Below are 24,449 nucleotides of genomic sequence, written 5' to 3'. Positions count from 1 at the left end.
CTAATGCTAAAAAAAGTACAAATGACAATTGATGGTTTTGAAAACAATTTAATTAACAGATTTTCATTTAGAGATACATGACCAGATATTCAGATAGAGATGAATCTAGGTTGATAGGGCCACTTTTTGCCATTGAGATGTGTCCTAATCAACCTATGTAAAAAATTCACGGCACACCCCTTTGCTCTTTAAAGTCGCTTTAGAGGCACGTCCAAGTTAGCTTTATTGATTCCTGTGGGTCACGAATAAAACATGATAAATGCAATTTACATGATCGTAAACCATGATTATTATCACTTGCAGAAGGCAACTTACTTCAATGCATCGGCTTTACTCTGAACCCACATCACAAACTCTTTTTTCAGCAGGTCATTGAAGATGCAGGTGTCTGAATGATCTGCCACAGTTGGTCTGTAGAAATGAGCATCAGATGCTGCCTGTTACTTTATGTAAATATGTATATGTAACACACATGCTGTCCATTTCCCCAAACTTACTCGCTCTTCTTCTCCCTCTGATTGAGCAGATAGTTTACAAAGTTCTTCTGAACCATTGAGTCCACAATTTTGCTGATGTCACTTGCAATGGTTGATTCAGCATAACGACGGCCAAACTTCTGGATGTCATTTGTTGAGCTATTAATGATATTTGAAAACAAAACAATCTTCTCTGACACTTTTCAATAACATTAACACATTTGTTACTGCATTTATTCATCTTTGTTGATGTTTTCAATAAAAGATACTGTTCATTGTTAGTTCATTTAAGCTTAGGTCCATGCATGGAATTATTAACAGATACAACTTTTGATTTAAATAATATATGTTGAAATTAACATGAACTAAAATAAATAAATGCTTAACGTTAGTTCATTTTAACTAATGTAGTTAACTAATTTTAACAATTGGAACCTTATTGTAAAGTGTTTGCACATTTTTATATACATACTGTATACTATACATATGCAAATGTATCATTTAAAAATTATTTGATGATGCTTAATTATTATCTTACCTGCTATCAACAGGCTGGGATCCTGCTGATGACCATGAACTGCCCAGGCATATCAAAACCAGCGCAAATACGACAGCCTTCATTTTTCCTTATTTAATAGGCCTACATAAAAAAAGATGAGAAAAATAGATATCAAGCATACGACACTGCCAACAAATAGGCTAGCTAGTTAAATTTGAATGCTTCAGACCTACCTTTTCTGGTTCTGGTCTTAAACTGGTGTGCAACTACAGCATCTTGACTGGTTTTTATACAATGTGATTGACATTAACAGCAGAACAACAACTTATTTCCACATCATTAAAACAATTAATAATGAGGGCGATACAAAGACATTAAATCTGATAAGGCTGCTGTTTCTTACAGTCTTATAGGTGTCAAATCTATTTACACTCTTGGTGGTTTGTACTGGACAAATAACATGTTCATGGAACTGAAAACCGTGAAATGACCCCATTAAACCATTAGTTTTTAAAGGCAAACATATTTTCATTATACTAAAACTGACTAGTAGGCTATTTGATGACGTAAAGGAAATAGGTTACCAAGCTAATGACTCGAGGTGCACATTTTCAGGCATTTTAAGAAAAGTAAACAGATTTTTAAGGTCTTATGTTCTTGTAGCCATAATGGTGATGGATGTGCAATTATTAAAGGAAAGACTGGTTAAATGTATTCTCAGAATTAAATAGACAAAAATGATTCATATTAAATCTATTCATATTTCTACTACTAATATTTTGAACAAGTTCGTCTTACAAATAATGAATTAAAGAGAACATTTTGATTTAACATATATTCTGTGCATACACATTCTGCACGCAAGCATTGTCTATTAAAGTTATTTAATTTGTGAGGTTATGCCTGTCCACTATACAAATTTGTATTTATTATTATACAAACACACGTAATATTAAATAATGAGAGGTTAATTAAGTTAGTTTAAATGTCTTCAGTAAAATAATCCATCTTTGTAATGATTTGTCTGTAAGGGTAGCCTACTGTCTTACCTGACAAATAGTTTTAAAGTAAACCTGACTCTCCATTTTCTTCCACCCCAGATAGGGGATTTCATCTTTATTTTGTATTTCTTTTCATTCCTATTATAACTGTTATACTATATATATATATATTTATTTTTATTTTATTCACTTACGAATATTTTAACTTAATTTCTGTGTAAAGCAATTTGAATGGCCACTGTGCATGAAATGTGCTATACAAATAAACGTGCCTTTCCTAATGTAGTGCTTTTGTGACTGACATTTCTGAAGCTTTTATTTTGAAATAAGAACTTCCGGTGTGAGCTATCAACATAAAATTCAGTATTTCTATATGGACTGATCTAAAGAGTCAAGTGATTTCTAAATCAGATAAATTCGTCGCAGTTGCATGTTGTTAAAGTATGCATTTATTAAAACACGCGTGTCAGCAGACAAGAAAACGCATACGTCAGCGTTAGTTAGTTAATCGGATATTACCAACTAAGAAAGTTATTCCATATAGTCACGATGGATGCAACCTCAGATATGTTTTGGCCGGCGATGCTATTTACGCTGCTTGCAATTGTAGTAGCAGCAGTTGTTGTTTTGGGCAGAACTAAAGGCCCCGTGCCGTTAAAGTGCACCCATCAATCTGCTGTTGTGGAGGAGGAGAGGGCTGGTTCAGATCCTGGAGCTTCCTCACAGTATCATGAGAAACAATGTAATGAAACCAGACAACAGCTGCAATCTAGTGCAAAGAGCCTCAAAGCCAAAGATGAAACTCTGAAACGTGTAAAGGTAAGGATTTATTCTGCTTTATGAATGCTTTTGTAATTGTTTACAAGTCAATGAAAAATGACAAGACAATGAAAAACACAAAGGAAATTATTTATTGGATATTTTTCTAATCAACCATTTTCTGATTCTGTATTTACCTCAGGATTCAAACTCATATAATGAGGAAGAAGTGCGTAAGTCCGATTCTCCAGTTCACTCCACCATTGGACAGGGGGAGGATTCCTCTGAGTCTGGGATAAACAATGCTCTGAGGGATTATGCTCAGTCACCTGGTATAATATTAATAATAACAATCCTCTTTACTAATTTCCTTTTTATTTGTCTTATAATATTATTTATTGTTGACTTTGTGGGTTACTGCTCATTTTAGGTTAAATTGGCTGGCTTTTGAACCTCAGATTTGTGAATATAAATTTTCGCAGACATTACTTAAAAACAAACTTATTCTACATAACCTAATAAGAAGAATTGCCTTGTATTGGAAAGCAGGTTTCATTGTTAGTTTTTTTCAAATGTGACCCATTTTTTTTTTACTTTTTACTTTTTGTTAAAACTTTGAACCCACCTGTAGTCATTTAGTGGTGTTGTACACATTATTGTTCAGTATACATACATATCTTTATTGCTTTAGAACAGAGGGACATTTTCTTAGTCATAGTAGGTTTACCCTTGTGAAAAATAAGTGCTCTTAATTGCATTTAATGTGTACTTCAAATCTTAAAGTATATTTAAAAAAAGCTCTATTTGCAGATAATATAATAGTAATGAAATAAGGCCACTTAAATGTACTTAAAGGGTTACTTCAGTGTAACCCGGTAGTATATTCGAATTATGGTACTTTCCCCCCTCATATCCCCCTGAGACCAGAGAATTATGCATTTTATTGTGTCATCGGAGGATTTTTTAGCCAGTGCCTAAAGACTACAGCCAGTAGAGGGAGCTGTTCCTCATGTTTTCAACCCGCTCATAGGGGAGGGATCTCATCTCACTCACAGAATGTAAATGCGCACGGCTCGGCCTTTGGCATTCATAACGGAGCCATGCAGAGAAAGTGAGTGTTTCAACTTTTTGTAGCATCTTAGGGTTACATATATATTTAAATTAAAAATTAGCTCAATAGGGAATTGTGGGTATTAATATTTAGGGATTTATGATTAATCATAACGGGTTATAATCTAATCACAAATCTCCAAAATCACCCAAAAGGGGAATACCTAACCTCGGTATTTATACAATATATAATATATATATGGTTAACAACAATTTATTGCAATTAACTACAGATATATCTATATTAAATAATCACAGAATAACCTGGGGAGTTGATTCAAAATTCCTCTCCGTTCCGTTTAAAGAACGAGCGGTAATTCTTTATCCACTCACCAGGTCTATTCTTCCTACCCAATTTTCGGGAAGTTTATCCCTCTGGCCACAAAGGACAAACTTTCCGAGTTATGGTATTAATTGAAGCATTCAACGATGCTTATAAGAGCTCGTAGCTTAGATCTGACATTAAAGGGACTCGTGTTCTGTGAGCAAAACAATGACAATCAAAACGTGAATATCATGGTTTTAATAAAGATTAATACTACGATTACATATGACTACATAAAGAATACATGTATTTACAGAATAGTGGAAAGTAAAGAGGAGGATGAGGGGAAGGGAAAGGAAGAAGGGTATGATCGTGTCCGATCCGACACCTTCCCAGACATAACCATTGGAGCCAGCAAGAACCATATCACCTTAAACAGGGGTACAATCTTAAAACGCATCTAAATTTCGGTAGAATGGATACTTGCATGGTTTCTTGGTGTTGTGTAAAGCAAGATGCGTGCGTTGGCGTTTCTCAGAGTTTTCGTGCGCTGAAGCGCTCTCTCCGTTTGGTTCTTCCGGAGCTTCGTTGGTCCACAGGACTTTTAAAGGTGTTTGGGAAGGGAGCGTCTTGGAAGGGAAAGTTCATCTCGTCCAGCTAAGTTCCTCGGTCTGGTGGAGCGCGCCGCTGACTGCGTCGCGGAGCGCGTCGATCTTCAAAGGAAACAACAGCTTGGCTGGACCGCGCCGGCTCGCAGGTCGCAGGTCGAAAAGGAAATTTGTCTCGTCGGGGTCCTTGCAAGTTGACTGAGCAACAGATATGCTAGTGTTACTGTCTTTTGAAGTCCATTAAACTACGCCCACTTTCCCTGCGGCGACCAATCGTTGGTGTGAATTTCAGGCGGGAGAGAGTTTCTTTGTTCGGACTTTATTACCCAATGGAATGTTCTTGCTGGAAGCCAGAACTAGTAAAGTTTCACTCCAAAAGGACTAAAACATACTAGCGGTACATCTCATAATCATATACTTTGTACCATTGACTAAGACACAGAAAAAGGAACATTTAGACATCAAACATGCCTTGGTTTACAGACATGAAGGCAGTGCATCTTCTATACAGAGCAATTTGGAGCGTTTAAGATAGTTCTTACATCACGCAAGCATAAGAAATATAGGGAGCATGCATATACTTAAGAAATCATCATATATGTAATTTCTGGGATAGTTTAATTAAAGGCTAAATAGAGGGGAATGCTTGTGTGTGTGTGTGTGTGTGTGTGTGTGTGTGTGTGTGTGTGTGTATTAGAGTCAACCCCCCGGCCGTTCCAGACTGAAGGGTGAGGGAACTGTCCTGGCTGATTAGGATCTGATTGAAGCTCAGAAAGGGCCGTCAAGTATCTTCTGGTCAGCTCTAGCTGGTCATTAAACAGTCGGAGGCGCAATTTGACCCAGACTCGTTGGAGCCAGTGGGGCAGGAATTTAATTTATATGCAGAGCTGTTTGGAGGAAAGCATCTCTGATTGTTTCTCCAAACGACTCATCTCTTTGATCCTAGTTGAGAGACACTCCAGACGCTACATTTTCAATGAATTCCTATGAAAGTTTAGCTTCCATATGCGATCTGAGAACGCGCCAGACTGGACATGCGCTGTAAATGACTGCCGCTTACCTCAGCTCTGTGCTCTCGTGATGAATGAAATCTGACTCCTGCTACGTTTGTCTCGGGACTTTCACACGTTATTGAAAAGACACATTCAGTTTTTAATTGTAGTGTTTATTCTCTAGCTGAATGAAATTATTGTATTACTATAAAAATGAAACCAACGTTGGGGTGGAGCCGCGGTGGGCAGCGAAGCAAGTGCATTCTGGGAGTTCTTGTCTTTCATCCCCATGAGACAAAAATACATTTTCTGTCTTTTCACAGTCTAGAAGGCACCAAATTCAAAAATAATTTCACATTTCTACTACATAAATGACCCAGTTTAAATAGAAAGCTTAATGCTAAATCACTGAAGTAACCCTTTAAAGATAGTACACTTTTACAACTATGTTTCTTAACACACGCTTGTGTTTACGCTTGGGCGTTTTACGCTTAAAAAAACCCACTAGAACAGTGTTATATATTTTGTTGACTTGTGTACTTACATTATCCCAAAAGTTTCCAAGAATGTTTAAATCCAGAGAAATAAGCAATTTTAACCAGGACACGGACCGTGTCCGTGCGTCGCCTACCAGTGATGTCATACCTGCCTTACCCTCGATTTTATTTTGTAGAAACCATGGAAACACCAAAGACACTTTAATATGTTTTATTAGACAAGGGTGCAACTGTTTGGATTAGAGCTGCATGATTCTGGATAAATTGAGAATACATTTTTTTTTTTGTTTAAAATTGAGATTGCGATTCTCCCAAGATTCTGAAGAAAAAACATTAGACAACTAAACAAAAAAACACATCATTTACTGGAGGTTCTGAAGTGTTCATTGCTTCAGTCTATTTAAAAAATCCATTAATTTGAACAAAATAATTAAAACTTTCATAATTGGATAAATCAGCATTTGTGAATGAATCTCTTGAATTACTTGTCTGTATTTTGATCGCTAGATATCAAACTTCATACCCAAACTATATACTTTTATCCCAGTACACATTTGTCCCCTGCTATTTAAATGTTTGTAACACAAATAATGATAATGTGTGGTTGAAAACTAGACTGTGAAGCTGCTTATCTGTACATTTACATGGCAACTGCTCTCTCCGTATCAGCGGTGCAGTGCGAACGCAGATTTCAATGTTGCAGTGCGATGATCATCGGGTGACCAAAGTCCAAAATCTTTGGTTTAAAGCCTGCTTCACGCAGTGATTGGGTTAAAAGAGTTCATACTCATGAATAAACGCAGAGGGTTAGCTTACGTAGAATCGAGCCGCAGCCTGTCACACACTCCGAAGGCACGTTTCTACCTCACATTCCATGACGTTGCTTCGACTTTGCTTTTCAACCTGGAAGAACAAAATTGCTCAGAAAAATGCAAAAATAACCAATTTCCACTTGTTGGTAAAATTTATGAGTGCTTTTAGTGTTTTCAGCGACGTGCAGCCTGTACATGTCTGTGCACGTCTCAAAAAATGTGTTTTGGGGTTTCATGATCCTTTAACGTGGGCAGCGATAAAATATGCGCTGCTGGCACATATGACTTGAAACAGCCATGGTAATAGACATAGCGGAATCGTAATAGACAAATAAGATCGTGTGGGTGTTTGAATTGAGATTGCGACCTTTTATTGTACAGTAATACAGCATTTCTCCGTACAATATGTTTTCAAATTAATTGCATGCCATTTAGCAACACAAGCCATCCAGCCTTTATTAATATGATATTCTAATATTGATCTAGCTTACTGCAGTGTGCAACAAGTGTCTCATTGCAGCCGCGGAGAGAACGCACAGCATTATAACATAACTTCCAAAACACTCAAATGTATCTAATATGATTAAACAGCGATGCGTTACCACACATTCGCTTGATCAGAAGAAGTGGAAGCGGCGACTGTGGCATTATAAAAGCTCTGCTGCTGTCGAGCCGTGTGATGCGCTCGTCTCTCATTATCAATCGCTTCAGTGACCTTGTTCAGCTCCCACAGCACTCGGCCCTGCTCTGCTTCATACTACAGTAACGTTAATAATCTCATCCATGAACATGATTTCTGCCCGAGTTCCGTCCCGATTCTTTTCCACCGGCTGTGAGGTAAAGATGACTACTCCCAAGATTCCACGCTCAATCTCGGCTTCATCAATCTACGCCTTTGTTTTGAATAGGCCTCCTCTAGCGGCGAAAAACTACGTAGTGTGCCTTTAAAAAGTACACTTTGTAATAATGTAAAATTAAAAGTTTTACTTTAAAGTACATTTTAAATCATACACAAGAAGTAAACTTATTTTGATGTGGTGACTAACATACTAAAGCACTTGTAAAGTGCTCATATTCATTTAAAGGGGTCATGAACTGCGTTTTTTAATTGTTTTATGATGTTTCCTGGGGTGCACTTATAATGTTAGAATGCTTTTTACATCAAAAATATGTCATAATTTATAAATAAAAGGCATTTTTCCTACCCTGATTTTAGCCTTCTGCTCTGAATGCTCCGTTTTAAGGGGTGTGTCTGCTGTGAGAGTTCAGTGTAAACGCCCACTGCTGTGATTGGCTAACGTCTTTGCATTTGAAATAGTATTACTCCCTCTTTTAGCTCGTTTTTACAATTACAGCTCTCAACTATAACTAATCGTTACAGTTAACTATGGGTTAACTAATCGTGAAAAGTGTTGCATTGCATTACATTTAGATCTATGGCATTATATTAAGATCGTGGCATGAAAGGTTGCAGTGATGATCATTGTAGCCGATCACACACATGCTGAGCGCATGAAAGCGGTGATCTCGTCATTGCAACTCGGTTTCTGTACACTAATGAATGCTTTCATCTTCACTAACTGTGCAAACGTGATATAGTTGAATAAAAAGGAGTCAATGATAAACGCGTCACTGATAAACTCTCCTGTTTGATTGACAGCCCTTTAAACTGTAATGTTATTTGATATTACAATGCAAATAAGTGTCCAAAAACTTTAAAAATAACTTTTTAAAGTATGCTGCTCTATACATAGAATGTATCAGTTGTTTACTTTCGTAGACAGAGTCTGATTATATTTTACAGTATGTACTTTTGTTCACTTCTTTTGTAGACACACGAGGGTAACCTGCCAGTTTACATAAATGCGACTAGAATCAACGTTTCCTTTGGAATAGAATATAATTTCCACAATGACTATTCACTTGAGTGTTTCTGTCAGCTTCCAGTAGCGCAGCTGCCGAACTTTCAGTGAAAACAACTTCGAGTGTATTCATTCAGACACAATACAACACAATATGCTTTTGTCTTGTTATATTTCTTGTTTCCTGTAATATAAATGCTTCTTGTTTGCTGATGCAAACATGCCTTTTTTTGTTCCTTGGGTAACTGATAATGATATTTTAACTATCCGTTCAAATCAAAGATTCTTATGTGGCATTCAAAAACATGCTTTTTGAATGATAGCCTAGATAGCCTATAGTTGAATAATAATAATAATGACAATATACACCAAAATTATAAATCCTTAGGAAAACTTTGAACAACTTTGAACATCAGTGGAGAAAGGCATAGTTCATTATAACATTACAATATACATCATATACATAATTCACCCACTATATTGCCAAATGTACCCGATTTTTCATATCAAAAGAAAAATATACCTGGATAACTTGGCAGCTCTTGAGATTCCCCTGCTTCAGAGCGGTCATAGTTAATGATATGCTAAAGCCCGCCCGCACGTTGATGTGATTGGTTACAAGTTTGTTTGTGACGTAAGAAACACCGGCGATTTCAAACTGCGTTTTTGAGTATTTTTTCACTGCAGTTTTAAGGAGAAAATTCTCAGCAACGGTGTTGACTTCTGAATTTGCACATGGTTTGTCTTAAAGCATATTATAAACACCACACAGACATATAAACAACATTAAAAACTTGATTTTCACCACAGGGGGTCTTTAAGGCAATTTTTGTTAAAAAGGGAAATTTTATTAGACTTTTGTTCAAACAGACAGTTTTCAGGCTTCACAAGCTTTACTGTTTGACTATTTGGAAGCTGTTTTCACTTGTACTTACAAATAATTAGCTTGTGTCTTGTAGGATGGTAAATTTGTGAACATATTGCAGTGGTTTGACATCTTCCTCTTTGCAATAGACGCTGAGAATAAACCCTTGAAGTACATGGCTGGCATGCTGAGGACCTGCCAGCTCGAAAAGATGATGACCAAAGAGGAACTGGAGGAAGAGCAGAGGTGATTTAATCCATCCCCAAATATAGCATTATTTGTTTTATATTTTACCATGCTCTGTCTGAATACTTGATTCTGACTGGCTGGAAGGTTCAAACCTTGTAATGCCCAGGTAGTTCCAGTCAGTTTAAGCACGGTTCTATATAAATGTGGTAACTTAATTGAAGCCCACGCACACAAGTCACTCGCACACATTGATCAGAGATCGTGCTGCACACACACAGAAAAATTCAGAAGCATGGAAACTTGTCAACGCTGCCTTGTGACTTATCAATAAAATACGTTTGCTACTGAATCCCTAGATTATATTTATCTGCAAGAAGGTGGTTAACGTTGCTGTTTTGAAGTATTTAAACTCACAGCTTCTTTGTTAGTAGAGCGAGACGCTGCACAGATCAAGGTAATTTACACGTGCACATCTCTCTCTCGTGCATAATTCTGAAATGAAATGAGACGTATAGATAACACTCTACTATGTACTGCTGTACACCCAAAGTGCTTTACAATCATTTAAGGGGATCTCTCCTCAACCACCACCAGTGTGCAGCATCCACGTGGATGATGCTACGGCAGCCACAGAACAACGGCGCCCATGAGCTCACCACACACCAGCTATAGGTGGAGAAGAGAGAGAGGGATCAAGCCAATTTAGTTGATGGGGGTTATTAGGAGGCCATGTTTGATAAGGGCCAATGCAGGGAATTTGGCCAGGACACCAGAGTTACACCCCTACTCTTTATGAGAAGTGCCATGGGATTTTTAATGATCACAGAGAGTCAGAACCTTGGTTAAACGTTGTATCTGAAGGACGGTGCTTGTTAGTGTCCCTGTCACTACACTGGGGCATTAGGACCCTCACAGCCCACAAGGTGTGCACCCCCTGCTGGACGCACTAATACCTTTTCCAGCCCTCCTGGTTTTCCCAGGAGGGCTCCCATCCAGGTACTGACCAGGCTCAACCCTGCTTAGCTTCAGTGGTCTTGGGCTACAGGGTGATATAGCTGTTGGCATTAGGGACTGGGGCATACAAAAGTGCATAATTAATTATAATAAATGTTATAATGAATTATAGTCACTCACAACCCTCTACAATGCGAGAAAATCACTCGCATATGCGACCAAATCTTCACTCTGGGCGACTAAATAATGCCTATCATTAGCCATTGGCTAATAAATTCTTAGATTTTAGTCACCAGTGTGTGTTAGAGGCTAAGTATAAGTTTAGCTTAAATATATCTTTGCTTGCTGAACACTCTGTCAAGCGATCTGTACTATTTAAATTAGGGATGTCCAGATCCGATCACGTGATCGGAAATCGGGCCTGATCACGTGGTTTCAGACTCGATCAGAATCGGACGTTACCTTCCGATCAGGACTCGGATATATATGTATATATATTCTCATTATTTTTTAACACATCTATGCGGTGGCACAGAGTTAGACCCTTTTCACACAGAAACAGCAATGCGTGCGGCATGACATCACTTTGTTGCAGAGACACTATTGGTTAAATAAGGTGAATTAAATAAAAAATAAGGAACATCCTGGATCGTTTCTTTTTCGCTCTTCTTTATTCTTTTTTTATGTATTATAGAAGTACAGGGCCAATGTGTGTTACTATGGTAAATTTAGGTCGAATGTTCAGTGAAAAAGTCATCCCTTCCATCCCAAAAACACAAACACCGTTCTCATGAACAGCTCGATAGCACGAGCACGACAGTCCAGCTAACGAACAAATTACAATTATGACAAGATTAGAGGGTTATATCGATCACGAAAAGCGGAACCAAAGGAAACAAACATATATTAGGAGTATATTATCTTACTTTTCGGACACACTTTGGGAGCTGATGCTTGAAACAGACAGTGACGAGGTTTAGACACTCCAGGCTTATACGGTGTGGAAATGAATGGGTCTTTATCATCGCTGAAGTGAACGACAATACGATCGCAAATGGAGAAACAAGCAAAGATGACACATGAGCATATTCAAGCAAAAGCTGTTTTCTAGCCTATCGAGAAGAAATAAAGCAACCTCGGCCTTCGCTCCTTGAGTTCTCTCCAGCGCTGGAAAGCTGATACTTTTTGCCTGGTCGTAAGCCTTCTTTTGTTCCACAGACATCTTCCACATTTGTTTTTTTATCTGCCATCTCTCTCTTTCTGTCATCGCTTGTCAATGTCTGTCCTGTGTCGTGTTTTTTGAATAATGACGTGCACGGAGTGCTCTCTTCTCCCCGTCATTAGTAGACACGCCCCTTACTACTGATTGGCTATAAGTTTATTTTGGTACTCGGCCCGAGACACTTTAATGCTTTTTCTGATAGAAATGTGTCAGAATTCACAGGGCATCGCAGTTTGTTGTCTATGGGGCTACATAGCTGCAGACCAGTCAGGGTGCCCATGCTGACCCCTGTCCACTGCCGAAAGCGCCAACAGTGGGCACGTGAGCATCAGAACTGGACCACGGAGCAATGGAAGAATGTGGCTTGGTCTGATGAATCACGTTTTCTTTTACATCACGAGGATGGCCGGATGCGTGTGCGTCGCTTACCTGGGGAACACATGGCACCAGGATACACTATGGGAAGAAGGAAATCTGGCAGTGGCAGTGTGATGCTTTGGGCAATGTTCTGCTGGGAAACTGTATTGGATGTATTGAACAAACATGTACTGAACAAACATTTCCGATCCATGGAGGCCCCACCTCGCAACTTACAGGACTTAAAGGATTTGCTGCTAACAACTTGGTGCCAGATACCACAGCACACCTTAGTGTCCATGTCCATGCCTCGATGGGTCAGGGCTGATTTTGCAGTAAAAGGGGGACCAACACAATATTAGGTCATATTGTTATGCCTGATTGGTGTTATATATCTCTCTCTATATATATATCTCAGTCTGGCGAGTAAACAAAGTTTTTTACTAGCCAGTGGCATATCTGTTGCCAAAGTGTGCGTAGAGCGTCCCCTGGTTGCCCACTGAAGCTAAGCAAGGTTGAGCCTGGTCAGTACCTGGATGTGAGCCCTCCTGGGAAAACTAGGTTGCTGCTGGAAGAGGTCTTAGTGAGGCCGAGCCCCTTGACTCTCTGTGGTCATAAAAAATCCCAGAATGTCCCTCAAAATAGATTAGGGGTGTAACCCTGGCATCCTGGCCAAATTTACCCATTGTCCTCTGTCCATCATCATGGCCTTCTAATCATCCCCATATAATAAGCTGGTGTGTGTTGGTGGATGCTGCACATTGGTGGTGGTTAAAGAGATTTCCTTTTCATGTGTTAAGCACTTTGAGTACCCAGAAAATGGCCCAGAAACCCAGAAAAACCCAGAAAAATAGTGGGGAGAAGAAGTATTTGATACACTGCCGATTTTGCAGGTTTGCCCACTTACAAAGCATGCAGAAGTCTGTAATTTGTATCATAGGTACTCTTCAACTGTGAGTGACCGAATCTAAAACCAAAATCCAGAAAATCACATTGTATGATTTTTAAGTAATTAATTTGCATTTTATTTAGTGGTGGGCCATTATCGGCGTTAACGTGAGACTCTTATCGGGCGATAAAAAAAATATTGCCGTCAATCTATTCTCAAAGTTGGGTTGGGAGCTGGGTCTATACTACGCAAGCTATGATGACTTTCACCGTGATATTTTAGCGCGGATGTATACCTAGCCGAATTGCACTGTAGGGGGCGAGAGAACGAGTCTTCGTACCTGTGTGTTGTCAAAAATATTGATATTTCGCTATGTATCTGTGGCGAGCAGTGAGGCTGAGGGACCGTGAGAGCGGGACGAGGCCGCGGTCATTATTATGATGATGAGCACCAGCTGCGTGCCGCATTGGCCTCGTCTCTCGCGGAGGAGTGACGGGATTATAAAGGAGGAGCGATGACAGTGAAGGACGAGAGAGGACCAGGCCTGGATTTTAATTTGTATTTTTATTTATGGTTTTGTTTATGTATGTGTGCGGCAGTCGTCCGTGAGGGGCTGCCGCTTTTACTTTCACGTTGTTTGTTTGTTTGTTTGATTAAAGTTTATTGTTTATTGTTCGCCGGTTCCCGCCTCCTTCCTCCCGGGTTTTCGGCACCAGTGTAACGATGTTTGTTCGTGTGGGAAGAAGGAGGCGGGAACCGGCGAACAATAAACAATAAACTGCACGCAGCACGCTGCACGCAGCTGGCGCTCATCATCATAATAATGACCGCGGCCTCGTCCCGCTCTCACGGTCCCTCAGCCTCGCTGCTCGCCACAGTATCGATACTGAAATATCTGAAACGATATGATACTCGTTTTCTACAGTATCGATATCAGCTGCACTCTCCTCTCCGACCGACAGCGAGTTGACACGCACCCGCCTCCTCTCATTCAGTCCGGTTAATCCTCTGAACATCGCGAACGGGTGTTCTGCTGAATTTTTCCTCATGACAGCGTGTTAGTATTGGTGTGACTGGTCTGAATTTCACGCAGGGTTGCACATAACGTTAATTCTGCTAATTCCCGCAGATTTCGCGCTCGCATCTGAAGCGCACACACATACTCATGCACACTCATGCAAAAATGAGCTCCTTTTTCCAGCTTATTAATGGTCAAATACACTCAAAAATGTCTCAATGCCCATCTTGGTGAGTTTTAACATAAACACGGTCGTAACCAGCTCACAGGAACAGTGGGATCCATGCGTGCGTCAGGTCTTAAAGGGACAGAAGTTATTTATTATTCAAACTACAAAAAGACAAACAATCACTTACGAGCACACATATTCGGAATGCCTTCGGCAGAATTCAAATGAGCCATTTTAATCTAGATTAATCTAGATTAATTCCAAGATTACAGTGAGATTAATCTAGATTAAAAAAATGAATCTATGCCCACCACTAATTGCATGACATAAGTATTTGATACATCAGAAAAGCAGAACTTAATATTTGGTACAGAAACCTTTGTTTGCAATTACAGAGATCATACGTTTCCTGTAGTTCTTCAACAGGTTTGCACACACTGCAGCAGGGATTTTGGCCCACTCCTCCATACAGACCTTCTCTAGATCCTTCAGGTTTCGGGGCTGTCGCTGGGCAATACGGACTTTCAGATCCTTCCAAAGATTTTCTATTGGGTTCAGATCTGGAGACTGGCTAGGCCACTCCAGGACCTTGAGATGCTTCTTACGGCGCCACTCCTTAGTTGCCCAGGCTGTGTGTTTCGGGTCATTGTCATGCTGCAAGACCCAGCCACAACCCATCTTCAGTGCTCTTAGTGATGGAAGGAGGTTGTTGGCCAAGATCTCGCGATACATGGCCCCATCCATCCTCCCCTCAATACGGTGCAGTCGTCCTGTCCCCTTTGCAGAAAAGCATCCCCAAAGAATGATGTTTCCACCTCCATGCTTAACGGTTGGGATGGTGTTCTTGGGGTTGTACTCATCCTTCTTCTTCCTCCAAACACGGCGAGTGGAGTTTAGACAAAAAAGCTCTATTTTTGTCTCATCAGACCACATGACCTTCTCCCATTCCTCCTCTGGATCATCCAGATGGTCATTGGCAAACTTCAGACGGGCCTGGACATGCGCTGGCTTGAGCAGGGGGACCTTGCGTGCGCTGCAGGATTTTAATCCATGACGGTGTAGTGTGTTACTAATGGTTTTCTTTGAGACTGTGGTCCCAGCTCCCTTCAGGTCACTGACCAGGTCCTGCCGTGTAGTTCTGGGCTGATCCCTCACCTTCCTCATGATCATTGATGCCCCACGAGGTGAGATCTTGCATGGTGCCCCAGACCGAGGGAGATTGACCGTCATCTTGAACTTCCATTTTCTAATAATTGCGCCAACAGTTGTTCCTTCTCACCAAGCTGCTTGCCTATTGTCCTGTAGCCAATCCCAGCCTTGTGCAGGTCTACAATTTTATCCCTGACAGCTCTCTGGTCTTGGCCATTGTGGAGAGGTTGGAGTCTGTTTGATTGAGTGTGTTGACAAGTGTCTTTTATACAGGTAACGAGTTTAAACAGGTGCAGTTAATAGAGGTAATGAGTGGTAGGGTTGTGCCGACCATCGTGATGCCACGCCCCCGTTGTGAGTGCGACACACACTAATCCGCTTCTATAGTATTAGTTAAACTAAAAACTTAGCAGGGATTGCTCTGTAAATTAAATTGAGAATATAATTAATGCATATATGCTATTTTAAATACTGTAGTCTATGCCAGATATATATAGCCTACATTTTGAAATCATTTGAGGCTGAAACATCCATAAGCATGCGTGTTTATTTTAGCACTTCCGTCAGTGAAACAACACAGCCTATAAAACATTTAAACGATTTTCAGTAAATAATGGTTATCTCAATTAAATATTAGTTAGAAAAATATTTGATTCATACTATTTCCCCGCAAAGATGCGTCATATACCACTCTGCGCTTTGAGAGGAATGGGACACAAGCTGGATAGACACCTTCTCGAATATCTTCATCTTCATGTTTTCTCCTGATGTTGCAAGGCAACACTTGTAAAATGTCTGAAGAGCGGATTTTATCTTCCACAAGGTCAAGACATATAGGCAATGTTTGATTATTCATTGCCAGAGAAAACGAAACTAAAATCACCGGCGTGTGTGTGAAATGCGCTATTCAAATAAACCAAACTTGAGGCACCTTACCAAGTTTAATAACAAGAACAAACTGTGTTAAATACAATTTGAAGTAAAAAAGTATTCGTCCCACAGTGTTTTGTTATACTTTCCCACAGTAAAGGATGTGAATAGTTATAATAGACTTAATTATAAGCAAATGAAAGGAAGAAACGTTTATAATCCCCTGCGAAAATGGGTGCGACGTGAGTGAAGATTTGGGAAAAAAGAAACGAGATGTCCATGTCCATTGGGATAAAATGGACTAGGCCTATTGTTAAAATTCACGGAAAATCGATTGACCAGATCCAGATCACAAAACAGAATGAAAAAGTACTCTCTGACCATTATTTCCTTTGTAGGCTAAACAAAGCTTTGTGCTTCACTCCTGTGGTAATATTCACGTGAAACAGCATTCACATACAAAACACTGGGTTAGTAAAATAACGAAATTAATTTTTAAAAGTAGAAAATAGTATTTATGTAAAGAGATATATTAAAATATAAAGAGCTCAACTCTTAAGTGGAAGGAAGCTATTTTTCCCCCCTCACGTGCAACCTAGAGGATGAGTCATTATTTGGGTTAGTAAAAATAACGAAATGATAGTTTTAAGTAGAAAATAGTATTTATGTAAAGAGATATAGTATATTATCTACCTATTTACCTAATTAACCCCCCCCCCCCCCCCCCCCCCCCCCCATGACGATATCATCGACCATCACAATATTTTACTGTAAACATCGTCAACTGCCAATTTAGGGGACATCGCCCAACCCTAATGAGTGGAGAACAGGAGGGCTTCTTAAAGAAAAACTAACAGGTCTGTGAGAGCTGGAATTCTTACTGGTTTGTTGGTGATCAAATGCTTATGTCATGCAATACAATGCTAATTAATTATTTAAAAAATCATACAATGTGATTTTCTGGATTTTTGTTTTAGATTCCGTCTCTCACAGTTGAAGTGTACCTATGATAAAAATTACAGACTTCTACATGCTTTGTAAGTTGGAAAACCGGCAAAATCGGCAGTGTATCAAATACTTGTTCTCCCCAATGTACATGTAATACATTATTATTATTATTATTATTATTAAATAAATCTTACCGCACCACTGTGTCTGATTTGTAAGCAATTAAACCTTATTGTAAAGTGTTACCAACCACCCGCCTCTGTGAATTTCCAGCATCATTACTCATATGATCCTTCAGAAATCTTTCTAATATTCTGATTTGGCACCCAAGAAAAAAATATTATTATTGTCAGTTTTGAATAGAATCGTGCTGATACATTTTTTTTTTTTTTTAAATCGTGATTTTTTTTTTTCAGGATTCTTTGATCAACAGAAAGTTGGAAAAGAAAAGTTTCTATTTTAAATAGAAATCTTTAATAGAATTAGAAATGTCTTTCCTGTCACTTCTGATCAATTCAATATATAATTGCTGTATAAAATAATACATTCTTAAACAAACAAACAAACAAAGAAACTTACTGACCCCAAACTTTTAAATGTTCACATCCTTTCTTTCTGTCTCGGTACCAGATGCAATAAAAGGTTTCTGTGGACAAGGGTTTCAGAAAAAAACCCCATGTAATTCACATTTTTATTCATTTGAAATTTAAACATGCATACATCATTATAATATGTGTACTATCAATATTCACTAACACTAAGTCTTATCCTTGTTTCTTGTATGTGTTTCGAGTATGTTGACTCGCAGAATTGTATGACCCATGCAAACAATCTTTCTATATGTTTAAACTCCACCCATAACCAACAATTTTAAATAATCGTTCTTAAATAAATTTTGTCAGTTTACACAACTAGGTAAACAGCGGCATTTTCTGTTTAAGCAGCACACACTTTAACACACCACAGTGATCATGTTAGAAAAACTCACAATTACAGACTAGAGCAGGGGTACTCAAGTTCAGCGGCCAAGAGGGACACATTTAAACCACATAAAATGTGAAGGGCCACAAATTACTTTAAATTACTAGACTTTATTTACTCTACTTAAGTAAGTATTTGTAGTTTTATTTACATATGCAGTTTTTTTACTTATCTAACTCTTGCTAGTCTTTTAATGATTGTCTTATTTAAAGTGTCACTGAACATGAAAATAAAAATATATTCTACAACAGAAAGTGTCTTGCTGTATTCCTAATGCAAAAAATGCATGCATGCTCAAACAGAGCATAAAAAAAGAATCTCTAAATGCATTAAGCGCACAGTGAAAATGAGCCTGGTTCTGTCAATTGTTAATGTAGAACAGAAAAGTGACAGGGCTCGACAGTGAGCAATTCACTCACATTTGCGGCTAAAAATAGCATAGATGTGTGCAAACTGTAAAATGTATTTAGGTGCATGTGTGCAAATAAAAAAATATGTAAAAAAACATAGTTATGTAATAAGATTACTTTTTCAAGTAACTAGTAAAGTAACACTTTACTTTTAAAATTTACAACAAAATTACTTTTTCAAATTTATTTGACTGACAGCTCTCCTGTCCCCATGTTTAAAGTCTTATTGATTAATGTCTTGCTGCTGACTTTCGATTATTCAGTTAAACCATGAGCAAAAATGACTTTAGATTTTTTGTTTTTATTGGTGAAGTAAGTTTTAAACTTTTTTCTCCTGTGTCCTATTCTTCCATTATCCAGAATGGCTGCACAGCTGAAAGGTTTGTTTGAGCTGCGCCCTCTACTGTACACATGTGAATTTACATTTTTACCTCAGCCTGAGGCTTATTATTTCAATTTTGGTGTGAAAGGGTCTTTACATTTGCATTTTTTGTTATAAAAAACAAAACAAAGAAGCCCAGCCCAGGTGAGAAAAAGTAACGCGTAAGTAATATACTTTTCTTAAAAATAACTAAGTAACACAATTAGTAACTTTTTAAGGGAGTAAAACACTTACTCCCTTAAAAAACGCAAACACCAGTAAATTGACGAGCGCAAACCTTTGTAAATCACCTCGCATGATTCATTTAAAGGTCCCGTTTTTCGTGTTTTTTTGAAGCTTTGATTGTGTTTACAGTGTGCAATATAACATGTGTTCATGTTTCATGTGTAAAAAAACACAGTATTTTTCACACAATTTACTTATCTGTATACTGCTGTTTTCACTGTCCTCAAAACGGCCTTAGAATTTCCTCGTTCTATGAAGTCCCTCCTTCAGAAATACGTAACGAGTTCTGATTGTGCCAGCGATTCCCGTGTTGTGATTCGACAGCAGCTTAGGGCACGCAGAGCGCACGTTGCCCGGAAAGGTCACGCCTCTTACCATAACGGGGAGATGAACGCGCTCAAAATACAGCCCCTGAAGGCCAAACAAAGGTGATTTGACTCCGGGATGAAAATAACAGCGTCTGAACGACATGGCGACAAACGCAACCGAACCGAACCGAACCGAACGCAACACTTCCTCTTCTCCACGAGGGAGCAACAAGACCACGCCCCCTTTTCGCGTATTCTTGTGGGCGGAGGTTAGTCGACAAACTGCTCTACTGACGTAATTAAAGCAGGATGTACATGGATGTAGTCCAAACCGGCCGTTCGCTGTAGGCTTTGAAAGGGAACTTCTGTCAAATAAAATATCTTGCTTGGCATTGAACTTTGAGCTTTATAATTTTACAGGTATTATTTATGCTCTAACAGCAACATTACACACTAACTAAAGTTTGAAAAATGGGATCACGAAGAACAGGACCTTTAAATATTATCCTCCCATAAATTTTGCGTCTGAAAGGGAATCTCCTACAAATGCATGTGCAATAAGGTCAGCCGCAAAAATCACTGTGTCCATGTCTTTTTAGCGCTAACTTATCACTGTGTGCCTTTAGTAAATCCTGACAGAAGTTTTTAAAGCTACACTGTGTAACTTTTTTAGTTTATTCTTTGCTAAAAACACTTAGTTCTTTCAAAAATATATGTGCTCATTAATGTATATTTACTTCTTTCAAGTAATAAAGTATTCTCGTAAGTTTATAATATGCCATTGAAAATACATACGGGTAGGGGTTCGAATGCGGGTCGCCATGTTGCCCCTCCATCTTGAAAGTACATTAGCCAAAGAGGGACATACCCGTAAATTCAAGCTTTGCCTTTCGCGTTTTAACACTCGATGGCACCGTGTCGAATGTGGACGAGGTCGAACTGGAAGCCATGTTAATCTTGGACTAAATCGGCCACCGTAGGAGTTAAAACGAAATCGGAATTGAGAGGAACAGAAACTAATATTCACTGGATGGTCATATACCTTTTAACCGCTAGATGGGGGAAAATATCACACAGTGTAGCTTTAACGCTGAAAAGAGGGTTTGCCCTAAGGGTTCTTAAATCAAGGGATGGAAAAACAGGAATATGATACGGCTTAATGCGATTTTATTAAACGTAAGCAAATCTGTGATTTAGCTTAAAGGGTTAGTTCACCCAAAAATGAAAATTCTGTCATTAATTACTCACCCTCATGTCGTTCGACACCCGTGAGACCTCCGTTCATCTTCGGAACACAAATGAAGATATTTTTGTTGAAAGCTGATGGCTGAGAAAGGCTTCAGATAGGCCTCCATTGGCATTCAGTACATTAATACTCCCAAAACCCATAAAAGGCACTTAAAACGTTGTTACAAAGTCCATCTCACCACAGTGACTCTACAATAATTTTACGATGCGACGACAATAGTTTTTGTGCTCAAAAAAAAAAAATCAAAATAACACCTTTATCCAACTTGTTATTGTCTTCCGTGTGTGCCTCCACGACGCATGGCTATTCTCATTTTCCTGGCACAGGAATCAGTTCTGTACATTTAATTTAAACAATTTTTGTTTTTTAAAGATTAATGTTTACCCTGACTAAGTTTCAGACTCATTTACACTTAAATTAAGCAAATATTTACAAAGGCATTTTTGCAGTTGTCAGGGCAAAAATGTATGTATATGATTAATCTGTTTGCCCATTGTTCCGTTAGACCCGGATAAGCATGTCAAAATTTACATCATTTATTATTTGAATAGGAAAAATATGTGTAAATAGGCTGTAAGCTTTACAGATCATGCTGCTTTGCTCAGTAGATCAAACGTCATTAACATACACATTGCGGAAATACAAAGTAAGAGGGACCATATAAATTGCTTCTATAATAGCTTATTCGGGGCAGGAAAACATGCTATTTTTATGATTCCTATTTTTTGGTTAAAATGATTAATTAGGCAGTGTTGGAGGTAACGCAAGATACGTAATCAGATTACTTTTCAAGTAGTGATTAATACATTACTTTTATATGTGCAATGAAATATCTAAGTTACTTTTTCAAATAAGTAACCCAAGTTACGTTGTTTTCCCATTTGGACAGACACTTCTCCTGTACATGTTAAATAATACAAATATACTTTATGTATTTAATGTCACATTATTAACCAAAGTCTGTGCTGCTGACCTTCGATGATCCAATTCAACCATACCAATAAGCAAAAATGACTTTAGTGCAACTAAAGTTTTTAAGTAAAAGTGTTAAACATTCTTCTCCTGTATCCTATTCTTTTGCAATCCAGAAAGGCAGCATAGCTTGAAAGGTTTGTTTGAATTGTACCCTCTGAGTTTTCATCTCTTCCAGCCTGAGGCTTATTTATTTAACTTTTGGTGTGAAATGGCCTTTACATTTGCCAAAAATATAAGTTTTAGTTTTTTTTTAAATATTAAAACATACAAGCAAACCCAGCCCAGGGGAGAAAAAGTTACGTGTAACATCTCCTTCCATAAAAAGTTACTAAATAACGCAAATAATTACTTTTTTTAGGGAGTAACACAATATTGTAACGCATTACTTTTAGAAGTAACTTTCCCCCTCACTGGCTGCAGGTACAGTATGAATGAACAGACTGAATATCTGTGATTTATATATTTTATAAAGTAGGTTTGTATTCTGTTTCAGGATTCAACAGGAGCAATTAGCTGCCATCTTCCAGCTACTCCGAGACAAAGAAGACACGTTTGGTGAGGTGACAGAGAGTGATTTACAAGAACAGCTTAAACTCTACTCTATTTGACAGATCAGCTCAAAAGAATGAGTTGAGAGACACATTGGGATGTCTGTAGTTGATGTGGATTTGATTAAGCGCCTAGTCATCTTTATAGAGTCAAATACTTTTTATGCAAGTGCAAACGAATACCTGTCTCATATAATGTATTAGATCAGATTGATTGAACTCACTGACTTATGGAAGCTTGTTTCCGCCACACCACAGAATAAAAAAATTAAAAAGGTAATTGCGACTTATCTTTTTCGCGCAATTTAGACTTTTTTCTCATAATTGCTTGATATAAAGTCGCAATTGCGAGTTATACAATCAGAATTGCGTGATATAAAGTCACAATTGCGAGTTATAAAATCAGAATTGCGTGATAGTCACAATTGTGAGTTATAAAGTCAGAATTGCGTGATATAGTCACAATTGCGAGTTTTACCCCCGGTTTCACAGACAAGGCTTAAGCAAGTCCTAGACTAAAATGCATGTTTGAGCATTTTTAACTGAATGCAACTTGCACTGAGATATCTTAAAATATGTTAGTGTCATTGTTTTGTCTCAAGATGCACACCAGCAATGTTTTTTTATATGGCACGTTTATAAAAGTTACTTAAATGTCCTAATTGAACTAAGGCCTAATCCTGGCTTAGTCTAAGCCATGTCTGTGAAACCGGGCCATAAAGTCAGAATTGCGTGATATAGTTGCAATTGCGAGTTATAAAGTCATAATTGCGAGTTATAAAGTCATAATTGCGAGTTATAAAGTCATAATTGCGTGATATAGTCACAATTGCGAGTTATAAAATCAAAATTGCGTGATAGTCACAATTGCGAGTTATAAAGTCAGAATTGCGTGATATAGTCGCAACTGCGAGTTATAAAGTCAGAATTGCATCATATCGCAATTCTGACTTTTTCCCCTCACAATTGTTTAGTTTTTTTTTCTCAGAATTGCACTTATATCTCGCAAACCTGACTTTATAACTCGCAATTACGAGTTTATATCTCACAATTCTGAGAAAAGTCAGAATTGAATCTCACAATTCTTAATATAACAATTTTGACTTTATATCATACAATTCTGACTTTATAATTCTCAATTTTGACTTTATATCACGCAATTCTGACTTTATATATTGCGATTCTGACTTTATATCACGCAGTTGCGCGTTTATATCAGAAGCGAGATTGTCTTGTTTCTGTGGCGCAAACAAGCTTCCGATTTCAGTTAACCTATTCACTGGAATATTTGAAAATTATTCCAAATATGAAAAAAAGGGTTTGTTTATGACTGTATATATTTATTCATTTATTATTATTAATTATTATTATTATTATTATTCATATTTATTGGTTATTTACCTTACATAAAATAAGTAATGAAGAATCAAAAAAGTCTGGAAAAGTTTAGCAGTAGTCTTTTTATGATTTTGATTCTTTAGCTTCTTTCGTTCAGTTTGATTTTGTCAGTTCAAACCAAATCCATATTAAATATATAATGTAAAATTTTAATGTAGGTTGTATCTCTAGCTATCAGCTGTCCGTCTTACAAAATTACACTGTGCTTAAATTACAAGTATGCAAAATGGAAATGTATGCAAATTATGCATATTATTTTTGTTTTTATAAATAAAAAACACTTTTTGCCTTATTGTATATTTTTTATATTTATTAATGGTTTTATTTTTAAAAACACTGCTCATAGATCTGTGCCGGCTATGGTAATCATGTTATTCATATGGATGGGCGGGCTGTAATCCAAAAACAAACACATGGTTTGATGATGTAATGAATTTCAATAGGTAGATTATAAAACACTGT

At 38.0% G+C, this 24,449-nt stretch overlaps 2 protein-coding genes across 2 annotated transcripts; one reads left to right on the top strand and one right to left on the bottom strand.

Annotated features, from left to right (window-relative positions):
- Window positions 1-222: 222 nt before the first annotated feature.
- gip (gastric inhibitory polypeptide) lies at window positions 223-1,097 on the bottom strand (the record flags this gene model as incomplete). The annotated part of the gene is made up of 4 exons (XM_079845502.1): window positions 223-232; window positions 316-411; window positions 498-635; window positions 1,015-1,097. 4 exons carry the CDS (start codon window positions 1,095-1,097, stop codon window positions 223-225), a joined length of 327 nt encoding a protein of 108 aa, XP_079701628.1.
- Window positions 1,098-2,298: 1,201 nt separating this feature from the next.
- On the top strand, window positions 2,299-22,847 carry mxra7 (matrix-remodelling associated 7). Its single transcript, XM_079845783.1, has 4 exons — window positions 2,299-2,795; window positions 2,938-3,067; window positions 9,896-9,992; window positions 22,535-22,847. The coding sequence occupies exons 1-4, from the start codon at window positions 2,526-2,528 to the stop codon at window positions 22,647-22,649; spliced, it is 612 nt and encodes a 203-aa protein (XP_079701909.1). The 5' UTR covers window positions 2,299-2,525; the 3' UTR covers window positions 22,650-22,847.
- Window positions 22,848-24,449: the final 1,602 nt, after the last annotated feature.

The sequence above is a fragment of the Gobio gobio genome (genome assembly GCF_949357685.1).
Source record: "Gobio gobio genome assembly, chromosome: 20".
In the NCBI taxonomy this organism is placed as follows: Eukaryota; Metazoa; Chordata; class Actinopteri; order Cypriniformes; family Gobionidae; genus Gobio; species Gobio gobio.
This window is presented reverse-complemented; position numbering and strand designations above follow the sequence as displayed.

Coding starts and splice junctions, on each gene's coding strand:
- mxra7 (XM_079845783.1), top strand. CDS start 2,526: ATGGATGCAACCTCAGATATGTTTTGGCCGGCGATGCTATTTACGCTG. Junction 2,796..2,937: donor AAACTCTGAAACGTGTAAAG/GTAAGGATTTAT, acceptor TATTTACCTCAG/GATTCAAACTCATATAATGA. Junction 3,068..9,895: donor GGATTATGCTCAGTCACCTG/GTATAATATTAA, acceptor TCTTTGCAATAG/ACGCTGAGAATAAACCCTTG.